The sequence below is a fragment of the Dermacentor variabilis genome, chromosome 1, assembly GCF_050947875.1.
Source record: "Dermacentor variabilis isolate Ectoservices chromosome 1, ASM5094787v1, whole genome shotgun sequence".
NCBI classification, from domain to species: domain Eukaryota; kingdom Metazoa; phylum Arthropoda; class Arachnida; order Ixodida; family Ixodidae; genus Dermacentor; species Dermacentor variabilis.
Window position 1 is genome coordinate 255,551,678 of NC_134568.1, and position 22,609 is coordinate 255,574,286.

General features: G+C 41.5%; 1 protein-coding gene across 2 annotated transcripts in view; it reads right to left on the reverse strand.

The window, feature by feature from the left end:
- Positions 1-18,527, reverse strand: part of sl (small wing phospholipase C gamma 1) — an 89,052-nt gene extending 70,525 nt beyond the window's left edge. For both annotated transcript variants that reach the window (XM_075673482.1, XM_075673483.1), the window contains exons 1-9: positions 17,904-18,527; positions 14,801-14,950; positions 11,151-11,289; positions 10,276-10,357; positions 10,001-10,081; positions 6,780-6,869; positions 4,547-4,648; positions 4,098-4,213; positions 3,918-4,003 (exon numbers count right to left, since the gene is read on the reverse strand). In XM_075673482.1, the coding sequence (XP_075529597.1) occupies positions 3,918-4,003; positions 4,098-4,213; positions 4,547-4,648; positions 6,780-6,869; positions 10,001-10,081; positions 10,276-10,357; positions 11,151-11,289; positions 14,801-14,950; positions 17,904-18,120 (1,063 nt within the window). In that variant the 5' untranslated portion in view covers positions 18,121-18,527. The remainder of the gene's footprint in view (positions 1-3,917; positions 4,004-4,097; positions 4,214-4,546; positions 4,649-6,779; positions 6,870-10,000; positions 10,082-10,275; positions 10,358-11,150; positions 11,290-14,800; positions 14,951-17,903) is intronic.
- Positions 18,528-22,609: the final 4,082 nt, after the last annotated feature.

A 22,609-nucleotide genomic window follows, 5' to 3' on the forward strand; every position in this document is an offset into this window, starting at 1 on the left:
GGGAAGTGCGTAACAGCATGGATCTTGCTTGGGTCCGGTTGCACTCCGTTCGTGTCAACGAGATGCCCAAGGACGGTAATCTGGCGACGGCCGAATTGGCACTTCGATGAGTTCAGTTGCAGACCGGCTAGCCGAAAAACGTCCAGGACAGCCGAGAGGTGCTCAATGTGCGTAGCGAACGTTGGGGAGAATACTATAACGTCGTCCAAGTAGCACAGGCACGTCGACCATTTGAAACCATAAAGAAGGAAGTCCATCATGCGTTCAAAAGTGGCAGGAGCGTTACATAGACCGAACGGCATCACTTTGAATTGATAAAGACTGTCGGGTATTACAAAAGCAGTCTTCTCACGGTCAAGATCGTTCACGGCCATCTGCCAGTAGCCGGAGCGAAGGTCAATAGAGGAGAAGTAGCGAGCACCGTGGAGGCAGTCAAGGGCATCATCAATCCGAGGTAGGGGATACACGTCCTTTTTGGTAACCCTGTTAAGGTGCCGATAAAAGTTAAAACAAATGGGCTTGTCGTCAGCAGTGCACCATTTAGATTAAAACAAATGGGCTTGTCGTCAGCAGTGCACCATTCAGATGGGTTGCGGAAACGTGGTGGGTAATAAGATGCGGGACGGGGCGGAATCGAAGAACCCGGGTGGGTATCAGGGCGATGGGCCAAGCAGATGGTGTGAAGACCCATGTTTGCGAAGTCCTCGCGGACAACTGCCTGGATCAGGGAAACCATGACTACAGGTGCATTGGAGGAGCTGGAGTCAAAAGCAGCCGGATAAACGGCCTCCATCTCACGCCCGACGATCCTGGTAACATCGCCAGTATTGTTAGGACGAGGGATTGGCACACGAAGATGTCGCTGGGGTGTTGGGCAGACTGGCAAACTGCTGGTCGATACGTCGGCTTTTAGTGAGTTCCAGGCGGCGGCACTCTTTTATAACGGCATCCACCATCACCACGTTGTTGAAAGCGAGCAAGTTGAAGGCGTCATCGGCAATGCCTTTGAGGATGTGGGAAACCTTGTCTGACTCAGTCATGTGTGCGTCAATTTTGCGGCACAGAGCCAAGACGTCCTGAATGTACGTGACGTAGGGCTCTGTTGAAGTCTGCACATGGCCGGAAAGCGCCTTCTGCGCGGCAAGTTGGTGACCGCAGGGGTTGCCGAACAAGTCTCGGAGCTTTTGCTTAAGCGAATCCCAGCTGGTGAGCTCATCTTCGTGCGTCCGAAGCCAAACTCGAGGTGTGCCACCGAGGTAAAAGACTACGTTGGCGAGCATGATAGTAGGGTCCCACCAGTTATTGCGGCTGACGTGTTCGTACAGGCTGATCCAGTCCTCGACGTCTTCCCCATCTTTGTCCGAGAATATGCCAGGATCACGAGGAGCAGGGAGAGTGATGTAGGTCGTCGAAGTGGCAGCAGGTGTCGGAGGCGGCTAAGTCGAGTTGTTATCGCCGGGAGCCATGAAGGAAGGCTCGACGTACCGTCCACTGTGAAGCTTCATGACGAGGTACAGGGAACGTCCACCTCCACCAGATATGTTAAGTAGGAAGACACAGATGAAAAGCTATATACAAGCATATTTACAAGGTAAAACGCCGCACTTGGCCAAGAGGCAACAGCCCGCGCTAGCCTCCAATCGTCGTCATCGTCTTCTCACTGCTTGCCTCTTCGTCATTGGAAATGCTGTTCCATAGCAATATCTCTGTTACTTTCAGCCTTTAGGCTGACTTCTCCAAAGCCCAGAGGGAACCTCATTGATTTCTCGATTTCGGCACTTTCTTTACGGAAAGTTTCAGTTACTACATGTGGTACTCAATAATGATGCTGCCATTTCTCTTGTTGCCAAACTTTAAAAATGCTTCTGCTGAAATTTCAAGTTTTTGCAAAGCCATCTGTGACCAAAAAAACAGAACTAGAGGCGTGGGAGTGCTCAGATTGCCTCTGATAAGATAAATTAGCATTCTTTACAATGGACAAGCTAAACTGTGGACGAGCTCAACTTATCTACTGGAGGTAAAAGGTTAATGTTAGTTTTGCTTGCTCTTTCCAAAGCTTTCTGTGCTTTTATATTTTTTATGTGGCACACAAGAACAAAATGCTTGTTTGTTTTGTACTTCAGATTTTGCAATTCTCAACTCTAGTTTGCACCTTAAAGGGCCCCTCACCGGGCCACATAGCAAATTTTGGTTATATGCTGGAAGTTGTTACATGCCCTCTAGGGAGCATTCTACTGCAATAATTTTTCAAATTGGTTCATTTCATTAATAACCAAAGTAGCAATATTTCAGTGCCGCGAACCTGTGATTCCAGGAGCTGAGCGTCACCGCCAACACAGACACTCTCTCCACATGCCCCCATTTAGCCTCCACAAGTGAAATTCCTTCCCTGCGTTCTCCCATAACGTAGTTGGAGGATCGTATGATGCCTACGACACGGGCCCCGCCTTATTTTTTTTTCTCTCACTTTCTTTTCTGCGTGGCGTGCTACTGCTGATGGTCTTGCAGGTAAGCTGTTGCATTTGTCTCATTTCGCACAGTGCATGATTTTGCGTGCTGCGCACAAGAACACCTGACTAGCAGTATAAGTCAGTGCTACACGAACACTGATGCAGACGCAAGCGGATCACAGAGCATGATTGTACGCTGGAACATGGTAGAAAATGACATAGTTTCTCTCTCTGAATGCGCGACTGCACGACATGGGAACAAGCAGATGAAACAGAAGTACATCTCTCTTGCTACGGTACGAAGTAAAACAAAGACACACAGACAGGTTTTATTATTTCTCTAAACTTTAATTCATCTACTGAAGCAACAAATCAAACAAATAACTGCTGTTGCCTTAAATAATTCTCAAAGTCATGTGTCACTGAGCGACGTCACAGCACTGCCATGTATGTAGATGCACCTGCACGATGTATGTCGACTCTCCGTCTGGGAGCGCGGCGCCCGCAAGGAGAAGGGCACACAACATTTGGTTTGAAATTAAAGTTCTTTCTGCGGCACACAAGGAACTAAACGTCGAAAGCACAACACATACGAAGCTACTGGCACTGAGCGCACTTGGTCCGCATCGCAGATCGCTTTTAAGATGCGGCGCCCGCGCGGGCGCGTACTTTGTCTACATCACAGATCGCTTTCAAGATACAGCACCCACGTGGCCGCGCTATTAACAGCAGGCACCGGAGTAGAACCCCCCCTCCCCCCCTCCCCCCTCTTTCCCTCGTCTCCCCACTGTGCCTCGCGCGCAAAAGACGGCACGCTTCCACCCCGCTTTCCTCCCTCCTTCGCGCACAAGATATTAAGCCACAATAGTTGGCTGACCCTTGCAAGTCAGCTGCCAGCCTGTGTTGACATGACAAAATTCCGTTTTATACACCCGATTTTGACGAAAATTGCCGCTAACATCATCCGCTGTTGTAGTCCGTTGTAGCGTGGTCCGTTAAAAGTGAACTTCATTAATAAAATAGGTAGAACAAACTAAGTCTGAAATATGGTCCATTATATCCAAAATTCTGTTGTACATGGGTCCATTGTAACGAGCATAGACTGTATCGCGAAACACGTATAGAGCTGTGCTCAAATTTCGCATCAGGAAGTATCGTAATTGTCTATGCATTTTTTTATTACATATTTAACTGCTTGCACTAATTTATACTGAACTGAATCGAACTGAATAAAAAAGTTTATCCGCTCTGCCACAACAAGCAACACAGATTTTTTCTGGAAGACAGCGAACCAAACTTTCTGCCATTCTTAGCACCACGCAATTTTGCAATGTCTGATATGAATCTCACTCAGAATGAGAGCTGAGAGCACAATACACTTAGAAAAAGAACATAATGCAGATGTACAAGAACCTTTTTAACATACAAGAACAGCATGAATAGTGCAGCATGAATAGTACTACTCACACTCAATGCAGCGGCAACTCATTGCAAGGCACCTCGCATAAGCTTCAACAGAAGACTCACTCTTCACTTGGTCTCCGGTAAGGTACCTGTGAAAAAAGTTTCAGCAGATACAATCAATTCACAGCAATGAACTTGTGCCTGAGAAGAAAAGCAAATGCACAAAAGAAACATGAATCTTACGTGTTATGTGAAGATGCTACCCAATAGTGGGTTAGTGGTCGTGTCATATCTTGATTGACTTGGTTGTGCTGGCTGTCCCACAACTCATTCTGCTTGGAAAATAAATAATCTAGGAACTGGAATAATAAAAATAAACTAGCATCATTTATTTTTAAGACTTGTGCCTGTGGCGCTGTGAGCTGTGTGTGGCTCCAGTTCAATTTCCAAAGGAAATAATTCCACAGTAAGTCCATGTGAAACCTTTTCTTTCCCCTTTTAACAACTATAAAAGCACTATCATGGTCATTTTTCACAGAAATGAAAAGGCAGAGTTTCCAGTTTGGCAGTTGCCAAGGGATTAATTCTGATTAATTTTAAGAAAGATAGAAATGTGAAAACTGCTTATTCTAAGCGTATTATCTGCAGCTCACAAATATTTCTTGAGCTTTTGCCTAAAGCACTTGACAAACCTCGGGCACAGTGAAATATGGCTCCTGGGCATCCCGCAGAGGGTCCTGCAGATAGTCGCGCATAAACTTGCTCGCTACCCTTTCATCCTCGAACACTGTGTCCTGAGGAAAAAAAATGATGCAAAAAGCACCTTTAGCAAATGCACTGCAATGCACAGGAAGATTAAAGCTTTCACACACACTGGCTCTGAAAATAAGGCTAAAGCACATGGTCATGCTCTTACATAGTACCTTATCATACCATTTATTGGCAGTTTATCACTGCCACCCAGCCCCTTGGTCATGGGTCATATTCTCAATTGATCACTTTTGTTGATATAAGGAATGGAACAGCTCCCATCTGCAGCATATTTTCACATCACATAGTTGCCAAGTGCACTGACATGCGCACTGCATCACTCTAGCGAGGTGTCATAATGAAAATAAGGTCACGCAATTAACAAACTGTCTCTAAAAGCGATGGATCTGCACTACAACCCCTGGCCTTAAAATTCTGCTAGGGATCTTTCCAAATAATTAAATAAAAAGAAACAGAAAGCTTACAGCACATCATCTTGCTATACTGAGGTTTCCGTGCTTTAAAGGCGCAAATATTTTTACAAGCTATCATAACATTTCTGTTGCCCAGAATGCTTAAAACATGCTTAAAATTTTATTCAAATTTCAGTTATTTTCATTTTCAGAAACCTCAGTATAACAAAATGGTGTGGTGTGTGCTTTCTGCTTCTTTTTATTTAATTATTTGGAAAGATGCCTAGTTGGAAATGCTAACAGAATTTTGAACAGTTGTTACTCTTTCCTCATGCAAAGCTCCCTCTCTATATTTTTTTCTATCCAAAGACTGCTAGATTTAGTCACTGCAGCGTCAAATTCAGTTGTCAATGTCAGCTCACATAAGCTCACACCTATTCACAATTGTGTATTCCTGTATGTCCTCACGAGCACAAACGAAATGCAAGCCATGCAGCTGTAAGCTATGTGCTGGTCTGGCAATTATACCATAAAAATACATTTTGCATAGCATTTGCGCGTTGGCTTTATTCCCAAATGCTGCCCAAGTCTACATGCTATATGTAAAGGCTTTGCAAAACTGAAATAGCAACACAATATTATATTGGTAAATATCAAGAAGCACATTGAATTAAAGAGGGAGCAGAAGGGATTCACATCAATCAGAACATTCACAGAAACTAGAAACTCTAACCCTGACACCTTAGTTGGGAAACCCCTGGTATCATTCAATAAATGATTAAGACTTCTGTAACTGACACAAGAGCTTCTCAAACATTCAGCTGGCTTCCAACCTCATGAAACATGTCATATCTTCAAGCAAAAGCCATTTACAGCACATTTATTAAGATGCTGTACTGCTCCATCTTTTTCTTTTACAAACCTTGCATAGTTAACACAACAGTCATACTAAGAGCACAAATTATTTATAAGAAATTTTATTCTGTACAAGTATTACAAAAATGGTGATTTGTCAAAAAAAATAAAAATGCTCTGGCTATATTGTAAAACTTGTGAATATTTACACAGAGCATATGTTTGGGCTTGTTGGCTGCTGAAAACAAATATGCTGCGCTGGATAGTACAGAAGAAGACAGTACATGATGGGCTAAGTACAAACTACCACCTCAAAGTTCTCTCTCTCATATGCACATGCACTCACACACATGCATGCACGCACACACAGATGCACACACATGCCCAAAAAAATTCAAATTATATGGGTCAAAAAAGGAAAAATTTAAAAGCAAAATAAAAGGTGATAAGTGAGAGAGGGGGTTGAAAACATTGAGGTCCTATGGACTCACAAGCTCATTTCTGCACAACTGCACTAGGAAGTATAGCAATTCCTTTCCCGCTTGCAATAAATTTCAAAAATTTCTCTTTTTGTGCTGATGATGGAACTAAACAAAAGCATATTCTTGTCAAACAGTACCATGCAACAATGGTCAATGGTCAGCTAGATTGCCATGGTTGGTAGAGACATGTTCAAGTAACGGCTGAGAGTAACTCAGAAATACCTTAAAAAAAACCTGCAATCAGCTGCACCCCCATCAAGGGCTCTTTAACAATAACTCCAAATGTGTACAGTTTTTAAGAACCTTAATCTCTGTGTGCTGTTTTTCAGTGGACACAAGGGTCATGTTCTACAACATTACACAGTGTGAAGTGCTGCTTGTCAACAAGTAGTCAACAAGAAACTTAACATGGCTAGTTTATTTACCTTCTGGTCCTGAATGAGAAACTTTTGGAAAGCCTTTACGGTGACTTTCCCATTTTCATCAGCATATGGTTTGAAGAAATCCGTGAACAGCTGAAAAATGAAGAAAGTGCCAGAAACATAGAAGAATGCTTCAACAATGTTATCACTATCTGGCATCAATACTACAAAAGTACTTAGAGGTTAACATCACAACAAAGGGGGCACATAAAGAGGTACTAATGCAATTAGTGACTATCAAACCATTCTACAAGAATCTAGTACACATTTTCCACTCATTCCTGTCAAGTAGTACTTTTCAAATTTTAGCATCACAAAGAAAGTCAGTCCTTTATGACAGCCATTTCATAATATATCCGTTTACACAGTTCTGCTGGACTGCTGAGTTCTTTAGAGGCAGTCTGGGAGTATATGATACTACTTAAACATGCTGGGAAATGGAAGCTGAGGTTTACACAGTATATCTTGCAATAGTAGAGTGCCAGCCATCAACGGATTTTTACTTTTTGACTTGTCAAATGGGACAATATTTGCAAGGTCTGTTGCTGAAATAGGTGTGGCCAATCATCTAGCCTAATTTCACAATGAAAATTTGCCAGAATGCATGTCATTTTATTGGGTTCTGCCCAGAAGTCCCAAACAAGCTCTGCAATCACATTCCCAAAGTACCACATCTCTGCACTTGCAGTGCTCTTACTGTTGGTTGCCTATAAATGGTGCAGTTTCGCACTTCAAGGAGTGCAAAGGCCAAAACAGAGCTCTCTCCCATTTCACTGGTTTGTGAATGAAGGTGGGTTTAAATTTGCAAAAGTTCTTGCATGTCTTCCCTATTACAGTCTGCACTTGTTAGAACGGACCCGCGTACAACAGACTTTTGGATATAACGGACCATATTTCAACCTTAGTTTGCTCTACCTATCTTATTAATGCAATGAAGTTAGCTTTTAACAGACCGTGCTACAACGGACAATCAGCTACAGCGGACGAAATTAGCGGCAATCTTTGTCAAAACCGGGCATATAAAATGAACTTTTGCCATGTCTACATGGGCTGACAACCGACTTGCGCGGGTCAGCTGACAATCGTGGCTCAATATTGCGCGTGCGAGGGAGGAAGGTGGGGTGGCAGCGTGCTGTCTTCTTTCACGAGTGAGGCACGGGGGGAGGGGGAGGGGAGGCGAGAGAGAGGGGGCGGTTTTACTCCGGCGGCTGGTGCATGGCCGCGTGGGCGCCATATCTTGAAAGCGATCTGCGAGGTGTACAAAGTGCGCCCAGTGCCGGTAGCTTCGTATGCGCAGTGCTTTAGACGTTTAATTTGCACTGAAGCGAGAGACAGTACAAAGGTCAATTTGCTCGCTGCTGCTACCGCGCTTCTTCACTCCAACGTTTTGACAGCAACTTTTCACGGTAATTGAGCTAAATGTGTTCTTGCTTCTCTGTTCGTGCATGACACCATGCTTGTCAATTTAGTTGGTAAGCGAACGTTTACAACTTTGTATGGCCGATAAAACTACTAGCCTTACTTCGCATAGCTGTCTACTAATTTTCTATCGCAATCGATGCTTTGCCTCTTGGGTGAAACTGCTACTTTTTTGTTTGTTTTTTACTTTAGACGTTCGTCACCCACTCTTGGCAATAACTTTGTTACACATCGCCACCGAAGTTTTGGAAGTGAGGAGTTTTGGATATTACAGGCTTCGGATAAAACTGACATTTTTTGTCGGATTATCAGGGTCCGTTGTAACAAGAGTCAACTGTATGTATGTAGCAGAAAGGTCACCACAATCAACCACATATTCAAGCTCTGATGCTAGGTAAAAGCACCTTACACCACATGAATCCTGTGCTGTGCTCCTTTCAGGAAAAATAATTAAGACACTGTAAATGTAAGTCGCAGGTTCTCAAAAGGTACATTAAAATAGTCAGACAAAAGAATAAATGGAAATTTAATAATTTAGTAGACACTTAGTTCCTTGACTTGACCAACAAGACATTAGAACTAAATCTCATAAATGGCTTGACAGACATAGCCTCCCACTGCAAAGGGCTTACTAAAGTTTTAGTTCAACAGCACAAAAATACATTAATATATGCACAAATGACAAACACACCTAACACAGTTTTCATGTATTTTCATTCAGTTTCAAGAATATTTAGCATTCGCCCGCCTTTAAGTTCAACTAACAAATATGCTCCCAGACACGAGGCTAAGATCACAATTTTCACCAGAAGCATGCATGTTTAAATTTTGTTTCTTTTGGATTTCTAAGCATGTAAAGACACTCCTCACTAAATTCGGTTATTATCTGCGCGATAGAATAAAAATAAAATGAGATTTTTTCAACGGGCAGTTGCATGTATTCTGGTATGCTTTGAGACTTAAATTGATTTTTCTCAGTTTGGACTTTTGGGCCAATTTGCACTTTTAGGAAAACTATATAGTTTCAAAACTGCAAAAGCAAAAACTGTAAGATTGTTTCTAGGCATAAAAATTGTGAGGAACAAGACTATGGACATCTTGAATTTCCAAATTGTTCTTATCAAGAAAAAAGTATCGATTTCAGGATCACAGTAACACAAAAAGCAAGCTTAATTTTCAAGTGATGCACCTTCTACAGAAGGCATACAATGGCAAGCAGCTGCCCCTATCCTGCGATCACAGAATAGGGGCAGCTAACATTATATCGTAAAATTTAGCTAACATTATAATTTTTAAAATGCTAGTTTTCCTAAGGCAACACACTTATTTGCTCAATGGGACACACAAAACTTTTTTTCCATTTGTGTTAGGGTAATCAAATTTACTACATGTTCTCACGACAAGACAAAGCCTCCTGCCGAATTCTGTTAAAATTGAAATGTCACTTCAAGAGTTGACCTTTGAACCCCACATCCCCCCTTAACAACAATCTTGCAAAAAAGCCATCTCTATAGGCAGAATTTAGACAACAGCACTTCTCTTCATAAAACATGTTAAGGGTGAGAATGCTAAGTTTGCATATCGCTCATCCATGGTGCACATGTGACTCTGAATCCTAAAATTTTAATTACTACCTAGAAGGCCCTTGTGTCATCTTCTCGTACGTCAATCTTTTTTGTGTTACTACATACCCAGGATGTATGCCTCCATTTTCTGTTTGCTTTGAAGACATCTAAGTGGGCTTTCATTAGACAAATTTTGCTCTACACGCTAACAGAAACATAGAATGTGTTTGGCCAGCTTACCTTCTCATCGTGCATCAAATTATGATACAGGGATGCAAAACCTTCGAAGCCAATTTCACCAGCCCTGTTGGTATCGACCTCCTGAAATTTATTAGGCGCAAAATATTAGTTTTTGTTTGCTATACTTTAGTGCAGGACGATCTTCAAATGTGGGCATGCATGAAATACAGAAGAGTCTTAGGAAAAACGGATCAACAAGACAAGCTACACATAAAGCTGAACAGCGAGCTCTGAACCCTTACAACTATCGCCAAAAAAGCCAGAAAAATACTTACTTGAAAGTACTCTTTCAATTTGTTTGTGGATAGCTTACAATTTACTTTCGGGAAGAAGGCTTTAAGATCTTTCAGGGTTATCCTGAAAAGTTCACAAGACAAATGATGTAACTAATGCTTCAAAAGAACATACTTCTCTTTTTTTAGCCAAAGTACAATGCTTCCTGGCTGGCTTGCCATCAACCATAAAATTATTCAAATGTTTCCTTAGGAATGCTATAACTAGGCACAGCATCAACACAGAGCACCAAAATAGAAATAAAATACATATTGGCAATAAGAAAACTTTAAAAATAGCGGGAGAGAGAAAGATAAAAAAATGGCACAGCCATGGAATTATAAAACAAATAGTAGCTACTTTGAACAATCAAAAGATGAAAACTGCTTGCCATTTTTCAAAGTGTCATCTAAGCAGCTTTGCACAAAATTAATCAATAATAAAGGGTTTTTTTCTTGGTTTTTTTTTTTTTTTTGGAAGAATAGGCTCAGTGCATTTCCAGTACATATTGCTAAGGGGTGGAAATCCATGGATATTATGTTTTCACCTGAAAGCAAGGCATTGCACTAACAGTATGCCTATCTGGTATGCATAAAAACAACAAATATACAAAGTGCAACAAGGTACAATATTTCTTTACTAAGACTAACAGGGCAAACCAGACTATCAGTGATGTTTGAACTATACTGGATCTTAAACATGGCAAGTGTCAGACTTGACAATATACATCCTGATGGAGAAACAATGCAGGAAATACAGGAATAAAGAGACATAACCTGGTTTAACATGCACAGAGTTCTTCCTTGCAAGTTTGCAGACATTTATGCCACTATCTACAATGACAGACAACATATTCATATTATGATAGCAAACTTACACATTTCGTGGATTCTGCATGCCGTAAAATTCCTTGCGTAGCCATCGCTCAACTTGAAGTGGATAGGATGCAGACAAGGTATCAGAAACCAAGTGCCTAATCCCATTGATCCACTGTTCGCAATCCTTGGCTGATGTAGCTGTGTTATAAACAGACAGGTTGTCTCAGATTAAAGCAATGATGAGGAAACTGCGAGCACCTTATCTACCCAACAAAGAATTAACGAAATCTGTGATCTGATGCAAAAATAGAAGAGAACATAATCTTATATATTGTCATAGACATGTACAATACAGACACTGATTATATGATATTTCTGTAATGAACTATGTACCAAGACTACCATATTATACTGGGAAGCTCCTATTTCAGCTAGGGTCAGTGGATCCACTTATGTCCACTCCAAATGTTGACAAAAATTCCCTGAAAGAACCATTCGAGCTAGCGCAATTAAATTCCAAGGGGGTGCTGGCCATGTCAAGGGTGATGGATTAGCAAAGTTGAAAGTGTGTGGGCTGACTAGGCACACTGTGGGAAATTAGTTTTGGTAATTGTGCTTTGGAGCTCTCAGGAGCACATAGCTTCAGAATTACAGCACACATCAAGAGGAAACTTGGTAGAACTAAAGTATGCCATGCAAGGAACATACAGGAGAAAAGTCAAAGTTTCAGGTAATTTGGGAGCAGTGCAGAAAATTATTATACTTGTGTTAATTGGAAACTATTTGTTAGTGGCACTAAACAGATGAAAACAAGGAAGGGAATGTACATGACATGAGCATAAGCTTTCAACAAAACTTCACTTGAGAAACTGCTCAGAGTACAGTAACAAACAAAATGATATATTTTTGTTTGCTGTGGAAAATTAATTACCTGCATTTCAAAGCTATTAGTTGCTGTTGTTTTTTTATGTAAAAAAAAGTGTGCGTTGCTGCAGCCAAAGGTTCAGAGCGGGATTACATTTAATTTATGACGGTACCATAAAGCTCCACTTGCCACTTCTTTCATTTCGTGCTGCTCACTATTGCCTACATTTTTGAACTTGTGTGTGAATGTATGCGTGTGTGATTTTTTCTTCTTTTCTCTCCTTCTTTGCGTGTTGCAACACCTTCAATAGCATGCCAAGCCTTTCACGATGCTAACCAGTTATTAAAATTTATCTCAGAAGCACGCACGTATATTCACACACTGGCTTATGTACACGATTTCCTTGTGATACGTTCTTGGAATACACAAGTTGTGCGCACGATGAGTGGGCTATACAGTGCAAATAACACAACATGCCAGTGAGTGTTCAAGAAGCTATTGTCCTAGGGTGGCAGCCTGGCATAACGCAGTGCCAACTTTTTGAGCAGTTTAGTTCAGGGGACCCAAAATGCAAATTATATCTTTTTTGCTCACTACTATATATTTATGCATAATTTCACCAGACAGTGTGTATGTTAGACAAGAATTTGTGTTTCACATTAACTTTAATTTCAATTCAAGTTTATTTTTCCTTGATAACAAGGAGGAAGCAGCCGCATAAAGAAGTCTAGATTGAGATCCTAGTGTGGCATCATGACTTGTCCGAAATGCATGAACTGTGGTAAATTATGCATGTATGCACACACAAATATACAGACACACATACACTCACTGTGTGCAGTTTTTCAAACAAACATTTGTAGAGAGTTTGTGTTTTTTTTGTGTCCCCTTCCTCGTCCTCATCTGTTTAGAACTGCTGATACTTATTTTGTCATGTACAGTTTGCGCCAAACGTTTATGAACCATGGTATCTCAGAAAATGCTAAATTTCCCAGCAGTATGTGACCAAAGCCAGTAAAACCATACAGTGACATGTTGTTTGAATACGCTAGTACAGACTGGAAATATGAATACCAGGCTGTGGAAATATTCAGCTTTTCTCAGACCCTTCAAGAATATAAAATGCTCAACCACAATCCCATGGTCTGTAAACTTTTGATGCCAACTGTACCAACAAGCCCAAACTGCTCTTGTGCTGTCTAGGGTCCTTCTAGATGCTTGTCGGGGGACTTAAACATTTGATGTTTACTAACTACAAGTTATAACAAGATGAAACTTCATAGGAACAATGTGTGTGTTGAGAGGAACATGCTGGGAAAACTTTCAAAGTTGTAAATGCAATGCGGGCACCATAGAAGGCTTCCAAACTGGCATCAGGGCTTTTAAGATACTCCTTTAAGTAGTAAAATAAACTGCAGAATTTCTTCTGTAAGCAAGCAATTCCGCACTTACGCTTCAAACTTTGTACACTTACACAAGACAATCTATGCTTCAATAGGTTTTCAAGTTCTTAAGTGTTAATTTCAGAGCACTAATTATAGGCAGCTGTGTGTTAAATGCCACCTGTGCAACAGCTGTGGCTCAGCATGGCACACAAACATGGTGAGGAGAATGCATGAGGGCTGTGAGAAAGTTTCACAGAAACCGGAAATGCTGCTTTGCTGGGAAACCCCTCTAAGGCTAAAAGGACTGTACCAGATTCCAGGGCCTCTTTGTCTTAAACATTGCTTGACTGAAAATTGAGTTATTATCCTGCAAGCTTGCACAAGTCGTCTGAATTTTTCCGGTTGAAGTCCTATAGCCCTGTGACACAAGCATGTTGTCTACCTTTTGATATCGTTAAACATGGCCACTATGACCAAATGTCGTAACAACCAGCCCAAGTTGCACCTTTCCATTATTTAACCAGTTCTAACCAACCTATCAAGAGAAAGGAATAATTAATATTATGTTTCTGAATATGCAAACAACGCATATGTTAACTCATATAAATGCCATGCCTACGTATACTCGTTGGGCCGCTCAGACACACCCGGCCATGTACAATTCATAGACGTGAAACATCCGTACACAGGCTGTGCCATTTACTCAGAAGTTAAACTAAAATTTTAAGGTGTTGTTTTTCTTTGACAGGTGGTGCAGCAAAGCTCTCTGACTTAATCAAGCCCTCTGAATATTATTTGTGTATTGACTGTCGGTGTTGCTCATGACTCTCTTGTTTTCCAAAATGGCGGACCAACACAAAAAGCCTGCATGTTTTTTGAACATTGCAGAAATTCAAAACTTCTTATGAACTCTGATTCAGAGGACTTTGATGCTGAATAAGAGGTGTCTTCACGAGATAATGACAGCAATAAAGAGGCCATGTTGCCCAAATAACACTAATTATCCTAATTAAAATAATTTATTAGTGTATATCTTATTTTTGTTTACATTTTGAGATTCAAAACTTTGTCAAAACACTCGGCAACCTATTGCCAATAAATAATGTTTGAGTTTAAAGCTAGCAATGTGTCACTTAGAGAAAAGTCAAGTTTGTTGTACTGCAGAAAAACACCCAGCACCCAAAGGGTTAAAGCAGGACAATAAGCTGGAAGGAGACAACAAATGTAGAAAAACTAACTTGGGTTTCAAATGGCACTAAGTATAGGAAAGTATCAAAACATAAGCAGCAACCAGCAAAGCCATGGGTACGGCTGCATATTAGATGAACGGATAGCTGGCGAAAATGCTATAGTGATCAACATTCTGCTCTAACAGTAGCATGCTCAGCAAGATTACATGCAATGTTAACAAGCTGCGAGCACTGTGTGCCCACAAGGCATCTAGCTACACATTGCTTACCGACACAAGACAACGTCTTGAGGCGAAAGGCACTGCCATAAAATATAACAAAGCACTGGGCAGGGTCCCATCTTCTAGCATCTTCTGGCCACCGGTCAAATATCTTTGAGTTTCGTCCCAGACGAACTTCCTTGACTTCTCGCAGGTCAACTGAAATCCAGATGGATCCATCACGATTTTTATTTTCAGAAAATAACAATTTTAAACATTTAGTGTTCAGTTAGTGAACAATTTAAATGTACAAATTTGTGTGCTATTTATTCTTAATTAGTAAAAGCATGCACATAAAAATTTCAAACAACAAATTAAATATTTTGCAATTTAACTCCCTGATTTAATCAAGTAGCCACTCTTTGAAATTATGAACATCTTGTTCTTAATCTTATTATTTCAAAGAACCTACATTGTCATGGGAATTAATGAAAAGGAAAGTTGAAGCAAAGAAGCCTTAACCCACTACCAAATCATGATAGGGTCAACCAAAAGCATATGCTCCAAAAGTACAGCACTAAGCACGAAGAATCAGGGGAACTGAAGAACCAGACAATAACAACCATATGAAGCAAACAGACACTGTAGCCAAGGACAGCATAGAGGAAATTAGTTGCCTTTTTCTTTATTGAATTTATAAATAAAAGTAAATGCAGGCTAGATTTGTGATTAGCTTCACATTCTTCAGAAAAAGAAAAAAAATGAAGGTGGACAACTCGCCGCCAGTAAGGGCCGAGCCAGCAAATTTAAATCTCATTCATCACTATCTGTAATTACAATAAAAAAACTGTTTGCTTCTGCTTCGCTTGGCTTCATATGGCTATTACAGCAGCATGTTCTTCAAAAGCATACACTATGACACGGACATTGTCACAGTGGACAAGACTTTTCGTGCAAATATTACCTAGGGGCAATCAAGCAAAGTTGCCTTCTGTGGTATCATTCACACGATAGCGTGCCCATTGCTTTTGTTTTAATGTCTTCCATTGCTCATTTAAGACAAAAAAGTGGCCTTCACAATCTTTCTCTTAAGCAAAATTTGATAGTGTTTAAAGCAGAAAGCTATAAGCAGCAAACTATGAATTGCACCAGAGGGAAAATACTGAAGCCTAAGCCAGCAAACAATCATATGAAGCCAACAAACAATGAATTCAGGAAAGCATGGGGGAAATAAGGTTTTTTTTTTTTTATTAATGAAGAATTAATTATAAATGAGGTTTCAATTTGTATTCTTAATAACGAAAAATGAAATTGAAAGCGAAATGGAGAACTTTCTCTACAGCCCTAATAATTTTCCTTAAACCTAATTTGCATCACATTTAGTTTCATTGCCTTTGGCTTCATACAGTTGTTACAAGTTGAGCCCCCGGGTTGTTCTAATTCTTCTCACTCATTGCAGAGAACAGCAGTTTGCAACTATAGTGCTGTATGTGCAAAGCATGTGTTAAGTGAACAAAGATATTTTTGTATTTTCTTAAATATTGTGACTATACGCAAAACATTTTTACTTTCAAGAACATTCATGTAGCTGGGTCTATACTGCAATGAAGGCCTCAACTCAATCTGTAATGATGGCATTTAAATTGGGTTGTTTGTAATAGTTATTTCTCACATGTCTTATGTACACGGCCAGAGCACATTTTTTTTTCTGTTAGGCATTTATCTACGCGCCTCTATGGAGTTCACAGGAAATTGGAATGTTATAAGTGTTGAACAGTCTATCCGAGAACTGTTATACAATGGATCTTGTGTATAATGTCCTGCAAACTTTACTCTTTAACTCTGCCTCAGTCAGCATTTTTGTTTTACTTACTGCCTCCAGCTTAACGAAAAGAATACGCATTTACGATGCCAACTAGTCAGAGTTTATGCATGTTTTATAGCAAATGAAATTACCACCGCCTTTTCCCAGTGACATCAATAGCAATGTTTACTTCTGCAATGTAACATTTGCAGGCATAAAGACTTTCTTCTCTCAACTGCTTCACAATTTGATACAGATTACAGTGTCTCAACATATGCTTTTTTTGTGATGCTTCATATTTGTGTGCTTTGTGCTGCAAATGGACTACTTTCAGAATGGTGCGCGTCCTTTTACGTGCAGCAGCAGTACTACAAAATTTGGTTGGAAAACGAGGCCTAAATTCGACCGCTTCTCGGCAAATTAAGTTTGAGTGCTTGCACAGGTCAAGTGCTTTTGCTTTGTTTATGTAAATACTAGGGTTCTTATAAAATAAAAGCTACGTGTTCCAGACAAAAGTGTTATCTTCGGGTGAGTATTGATGACGTGATTTGCAATAAAATTCGCTAAGACGTTCACAGTTCATCCTAAACCAGTAACACGAAGGCACACGTCGATCCTGTATCTGTGAGGCAAAGCCTTAAGCAACTTTGGGTGGAAAATACCTTTCATGCTCATGCGCAGTATATTTCTGCAAATGGCTCATTCTTTAGCATTTAAAGCTTTCTATGCGTAGGGGCCCGAAACAATTCTGTAATTGGCAAGTAATTTATCAGCCATGTGAACGAAACAGTCATGCCGCACTCAGCTGTTCTTTCGTTGCTTTGGCAAATGGAACCATTTTCATTTAAATGAAAACCTCATCATAAGATAAATACACCCTGCATAGCGTTTGAAAATGAATTATTTAAGAAATCGAGTTAGCATTCGGTAATTGTTCGAACTGTATTAAGCTGGGCAATATCATTCCTATGTGATTCGGTTGCAAAAACGCGCTTTTTAACACACTCATCAATTAGCGATAGAAAAAAGAAGAAAATATACATGCATTTTGCAGTTGCATAGCTTAGTGACAAGACTCTTGCAACAATATATTTTTTTCTTGTTCTTTAACAGGAAAAAAAATAAAAGACAAACGACGTTAGGAGCCACACCGACTAGCACCAAAAACAACGACTTCCGAAACAATGTTAAAACGGCCCTCTGCGTAGCCTCGCTTGACTCCGGTGTCAATTTTTTAGAAACTGTGTAGCGCAACCAAAACGGCACCCCGTAGTTTTGCTGAAAGGGGAGTGGGGAGGGGAAAAAGTGACTGGATGATGGGTAAATGCTGAAATGAAATATGTATATATCTATATATATATTGCTAACCCGCTCCTTCTTCCACTGTGCGCCCGGTGACTGGCCTCCACCAAATGACCTGCCGGGTTTCCAGCTTGATCGAGAAAGTCCTCTTTTCAGGCCGACCCTTCTGATAGAACTTGATAAGTGGCGTGCCATGTTCCAACTTCCGAATGATTTGTTCAATCTCGGGCAAGCACGACAAGGCAACAGGTACGCTGCCGTTTTGATGCACGGACGAGGCCATCACTGCCAATGGCACTTTTGTGAACAAACCAGTAAGCAGGGCTCAAACAACGCTCCGGCGATACGTTTAAAAAAAACAGATGTCTCTTCCAAAAGCTTTTGACGACTTCGTGGGCCAACGGTCCTTGAATTTTGATTAGTCTTTGCGTCCGGCTTGGTCACTGGCATCACCAAAAGTTCTCGCGAACGCTCGTGGATCCTCCCACTCAAGTTCGACTAGATTAACCAGACACAAAATTCACACAGCTGAAGCACTACATCTTGGAAAATTATTTCACGAGTAACCTAACGTACAGGTTACCGTGCTGTTTTAGTCTGCTCCACATAGAAGGCTCTCCACACTCGGAGCACGGAAACCGCAGCTCCTCGCGCGCCGCTGCATCAGGCCTTAGCAACATAAACAAAAACAAAACGGCAACAGTGTTGCCAATCTACTGTGTTAGCGATTTGAACCACCGTGGATACGACTGCTTTGTTTGCGTCGTCACATGTTCATAAAAGACAAATGTAAACATTGTGAAAATTTATAAACGTGTTGCATTGCATGAACCAACATTGTTCAATCGTTAGAGATGATAAATTAGTGAATATTATTTTTCGCGGGCACTTGAAAAACATCTTTCATGGTCAAACAGCTCTGATTTCAGTGCACTGTTATGGCACTGCTAGCACCCCGATCTGAAGACGTTATTTTTGCTGCGTGTATTAGGTATAGAGTTCATATAACCAACACTCTACACTACTAATCAAGATTACACCCTTTTGCCACTCAACGATAATCGCTATCTGTCTTGTCCGCATTTCCGTTCTTTAACGCGGCGAGCCGGGTACTTTACAGTAACGAACGGCGTGCACGTTATCAACATGACATAGCATTCCCGACAGGAAAGTAGCTGGCGCGGCGTTTTCAAGAAAGGAAACGCAAGCAAGACAGATGACGATTATCGTTGTGTGGCAAATATACACCCCAACAGGTGTACATTTGTTCAACACTCTTAAAACGGTTGCACCCTTTGGGGTGTATATTTGTCCCACAACAATAATCGTCATCTGCCTTGCTTGCGTTTCCTTTCCTGAAAACTCGGCGCTCGCTACTTATCTGTCGATAATGCTGCGTCACGCTGATAAGGTCATGCCGTTCGTGACTGGAAAGTACCGGGCTCGCAGCGTTAAAGAAAGGAAACGCGGGCAGCACGGATGACGATTATTGTTGTGGGACAAGATACGCCCCAAAGGGTGTAAATTTTTCTAAGAGTGAAGAGTGTATGGTATTAGGGCCACTCAAACAAGCCACTACACTCTAAGAACAGTTTACACCCTTTGGCTTGCCCCTTCTGCCACACAAAAATAATCGTCATCTGCCTTGATGCGTTTCCTTTCTTTATCGCTGCGAGCCCAGAACTTTCCACACTCTTAGGCAAAGTTACACCCTTTGGCTTGCCCCTTCTGCCACACAACAATAATCGTTATCTGCCTTGATGCGTTTCCTTTCTTTAACGCTGCGAGCCCGGAACTTTCCAGTAACGAACGGCACACGCGTTATCAGAGGGGGCACTCCAACGGGTGTAAACTGTTCTATGCTGATAACGCGCGTGCCGTTCGCTACCGGAATGAACCGGGCTCGCAGCGTTAAAGAAAGGAAACGCATCAAGGCAGATAACGATTATTGTTGTGTGGCAGAAGGGGCAAGCCAAAGGGTGTAACTTTGCCTGAGAGTGCAGTAACGAATGGCACCCGCGTTATCAGCATAGAACAGTTTACACCCTTTGGAGTGCCCCTTCTGGTAACGCGCGTGCCGTTCGTCACTGGAAAGTTCTGGGCTTGCAGCGATAAAGAAAGGAAACGCATCAAGGCAGATGACGATTATTCTTGTGTGGCAGAAGGGGCAAGCCAAAGGGTGTAAACTGTTCTTAGAGTGTATATCATGGTGTTCGCCAAACTTAATGCAGAGATCTATGAGCTTACAGACTCGCTGCCGTTGTGACATTATTTTTGCTTAAACAAGCCTTGAGTGCGCCAAACTTGATTCAACCCGCACATGTCAACGCTGGTAGCCTTAGAAGCGTTCACATGTGCCCCTAGGTATAGGACATGATACGCTCTAAAAAAGGTTTGCACCCTTTGGGGTGCACTCCTAGAAAAATTTACACCCTTTGGGGCGTATCTTGTCCCACAACAATAATCGCCATCTGTCTTGCCCGCGTTTCCTTTCTTTAACGCTGCGAGCCCGGTACTTCCCAGTCACGAACGGCATGCGCGTTATCAGTGTGACGCAGCATTCTCGACAGGAAAGTAGCCAGAGCCGAGTTTTCAAGAAAGGAAACGCCAGCAAGGCAGATGACGATTATTGTTGTGGGACAAATACACACCCTAAAGGGTGCAACCGTTTTAAGAGTGAATAGTGTAAGGTGTATTGGACGTAAAGTGCAGTCCAGGCGGCGCTGCGGAAACGTCGGCCAACAGAGCCCTCCATGCTGCGTTAATCAGTTTCGGGTAGTACAAAACGCAAATCCCTGCTGGTGAATGCAAGGTGCCACGGAATATCTGCTCGTCTGAACTGCGCTACGGTGAGAATTCTGGAGAAGTTCATTCATGGGAGGCATTTTAAGAAGCCTTCCTTCGCCAAGGAAGCAAAGCGCTATGCTGGCATTAGCACAGAACACCTATGTGTTAGTACCACGAAGCCCCACCCATGCCCTCATAACCGCCAGCCACTGTTCCTCTGCAAAGCTGCAAATAGTTTGTACTTCAAATTTTCCCTGTTTCATAAATAAGGCGGTAACCCCACACACAAAAAAATCGCGTAATTTTATACGTTTTACTCGTCAATTATAGTGGAATGGTGATAGCCTAATTCTTTAATTAACTGAAATAACATGCTTGCTTCGCTGCAACTTTTTTCTGTCAAGTTTCACTTCAGTTGGCATTGAAGTTCCATGAGTGAAACAGACTCGGCAGTGAAATGAACTGTACCATGGACTTTTGAAGAATGAAATGCTCAGACTCCATACACTTTGTCCATGTCTGTTGCACACCTTATCAGCCTCCACATATGAAAAGACTCGTTAAGAACAGCAGACGCTCAGGAGCTCCGGAGGTGTCAAATATGACGCCATTTTGAAAACGTCACATGACGACGACTTCGTTTGCTTCTGTGATTGGTTAGCTGAGTAACACAACCCCGCATGGTCTGTGTACCTTGGTTGCCAACTGCTGTTTTTATAAGTTGTATCCTACTATAGCAAACAAATGAATAATGGCAACAAATGAAACAATATTGCTGCTACATATCGTTCTTTCTCCGTAATTGTCATTATTACTTTGTTTACAGCAACACATACATAATCTGACATTGTATGCTTAAACACCACTTTTTATGTACAGTCCCCTAACTTCATGCTGTATCTGACTTGTCTTTACCACATCAGTCAATCAAAAATATGTTCTCTAACATGTAGAAGAAGGTAGAAGGTTCTGAAATGGTTTGAACCACTGCATGTACTTTTGTTTAATTACGTGGGCCACTTCACCATCAGAAATCCCTTTATGTCCTATAATTTCCTAAGCATGGTAATTTTCTAACTAAAAATAAAAATTTTAAAAACACCATCTGCGGTTTCAGAGTTTACTGCAATTCTGCATTTTTGCTTCAGCTTTTTGCAACTCTCGAAGAAATGATCCACAGGCTACTTCCAATAAACAGATGTGCCTTTCTGGTAACTGAACACCAAAATAAAATAATGAAGCCTGAACACACAAAGAAAGCGAGGCCAGCTGTTCAGCGACTTGTGTACTACAAGACTTATGTACTACCCAGCCAATTTTGTCACTCACCCCCAAATCACAGCACAATATGTTCTAAAACTCCAGCCTGTCAGGTCCATGACCCACATGACAATTCACCATGCAACAATAATGGCGGCGACGACGCACAACATCGTATGGGCATTTCAAACACTTTTCAAGTGCATGAACTATGTACAGAACACAAAACAACACACAAAACAAGCAAGACCTGTACATGTTGCTCTACAGGGTGGCGTCTTTTCTGTACAAGCTAGCCAACTTGGTTGCCCGCTAACTAGTTCTGCCACAGTGCGTTCAAAACTCCAGCCCATCAGCCCAAGAGGGGTGAGGACATGCTGTGGTGCGATCTTCCGAGAGCCTGCTTCTGACGTGGTATGAGGGATAACATGGTGCGCTCATCATAGTTTGGCTGCCGGTGCTGAAACAAAGCACTGCACGGACACCCTCCTAGGCGGTTGTATAAGGTGCCTTCACACAAGGGAATATGTCACTGCAACGTGACTGACCTTAGGGCACACTGCAAACACAGAACACAATACACACGCTGCATCTTCACAAGATACTATGCATGGCCACTGGGTGCAGCTGTCGCAATGCAGTAAGCCAAGGCATTTTTTTTTCTTCATGCAAGAAAAATGTAAATCGAATAGAATTGTGCAGCACACTATAAAACAGGAGCCGTT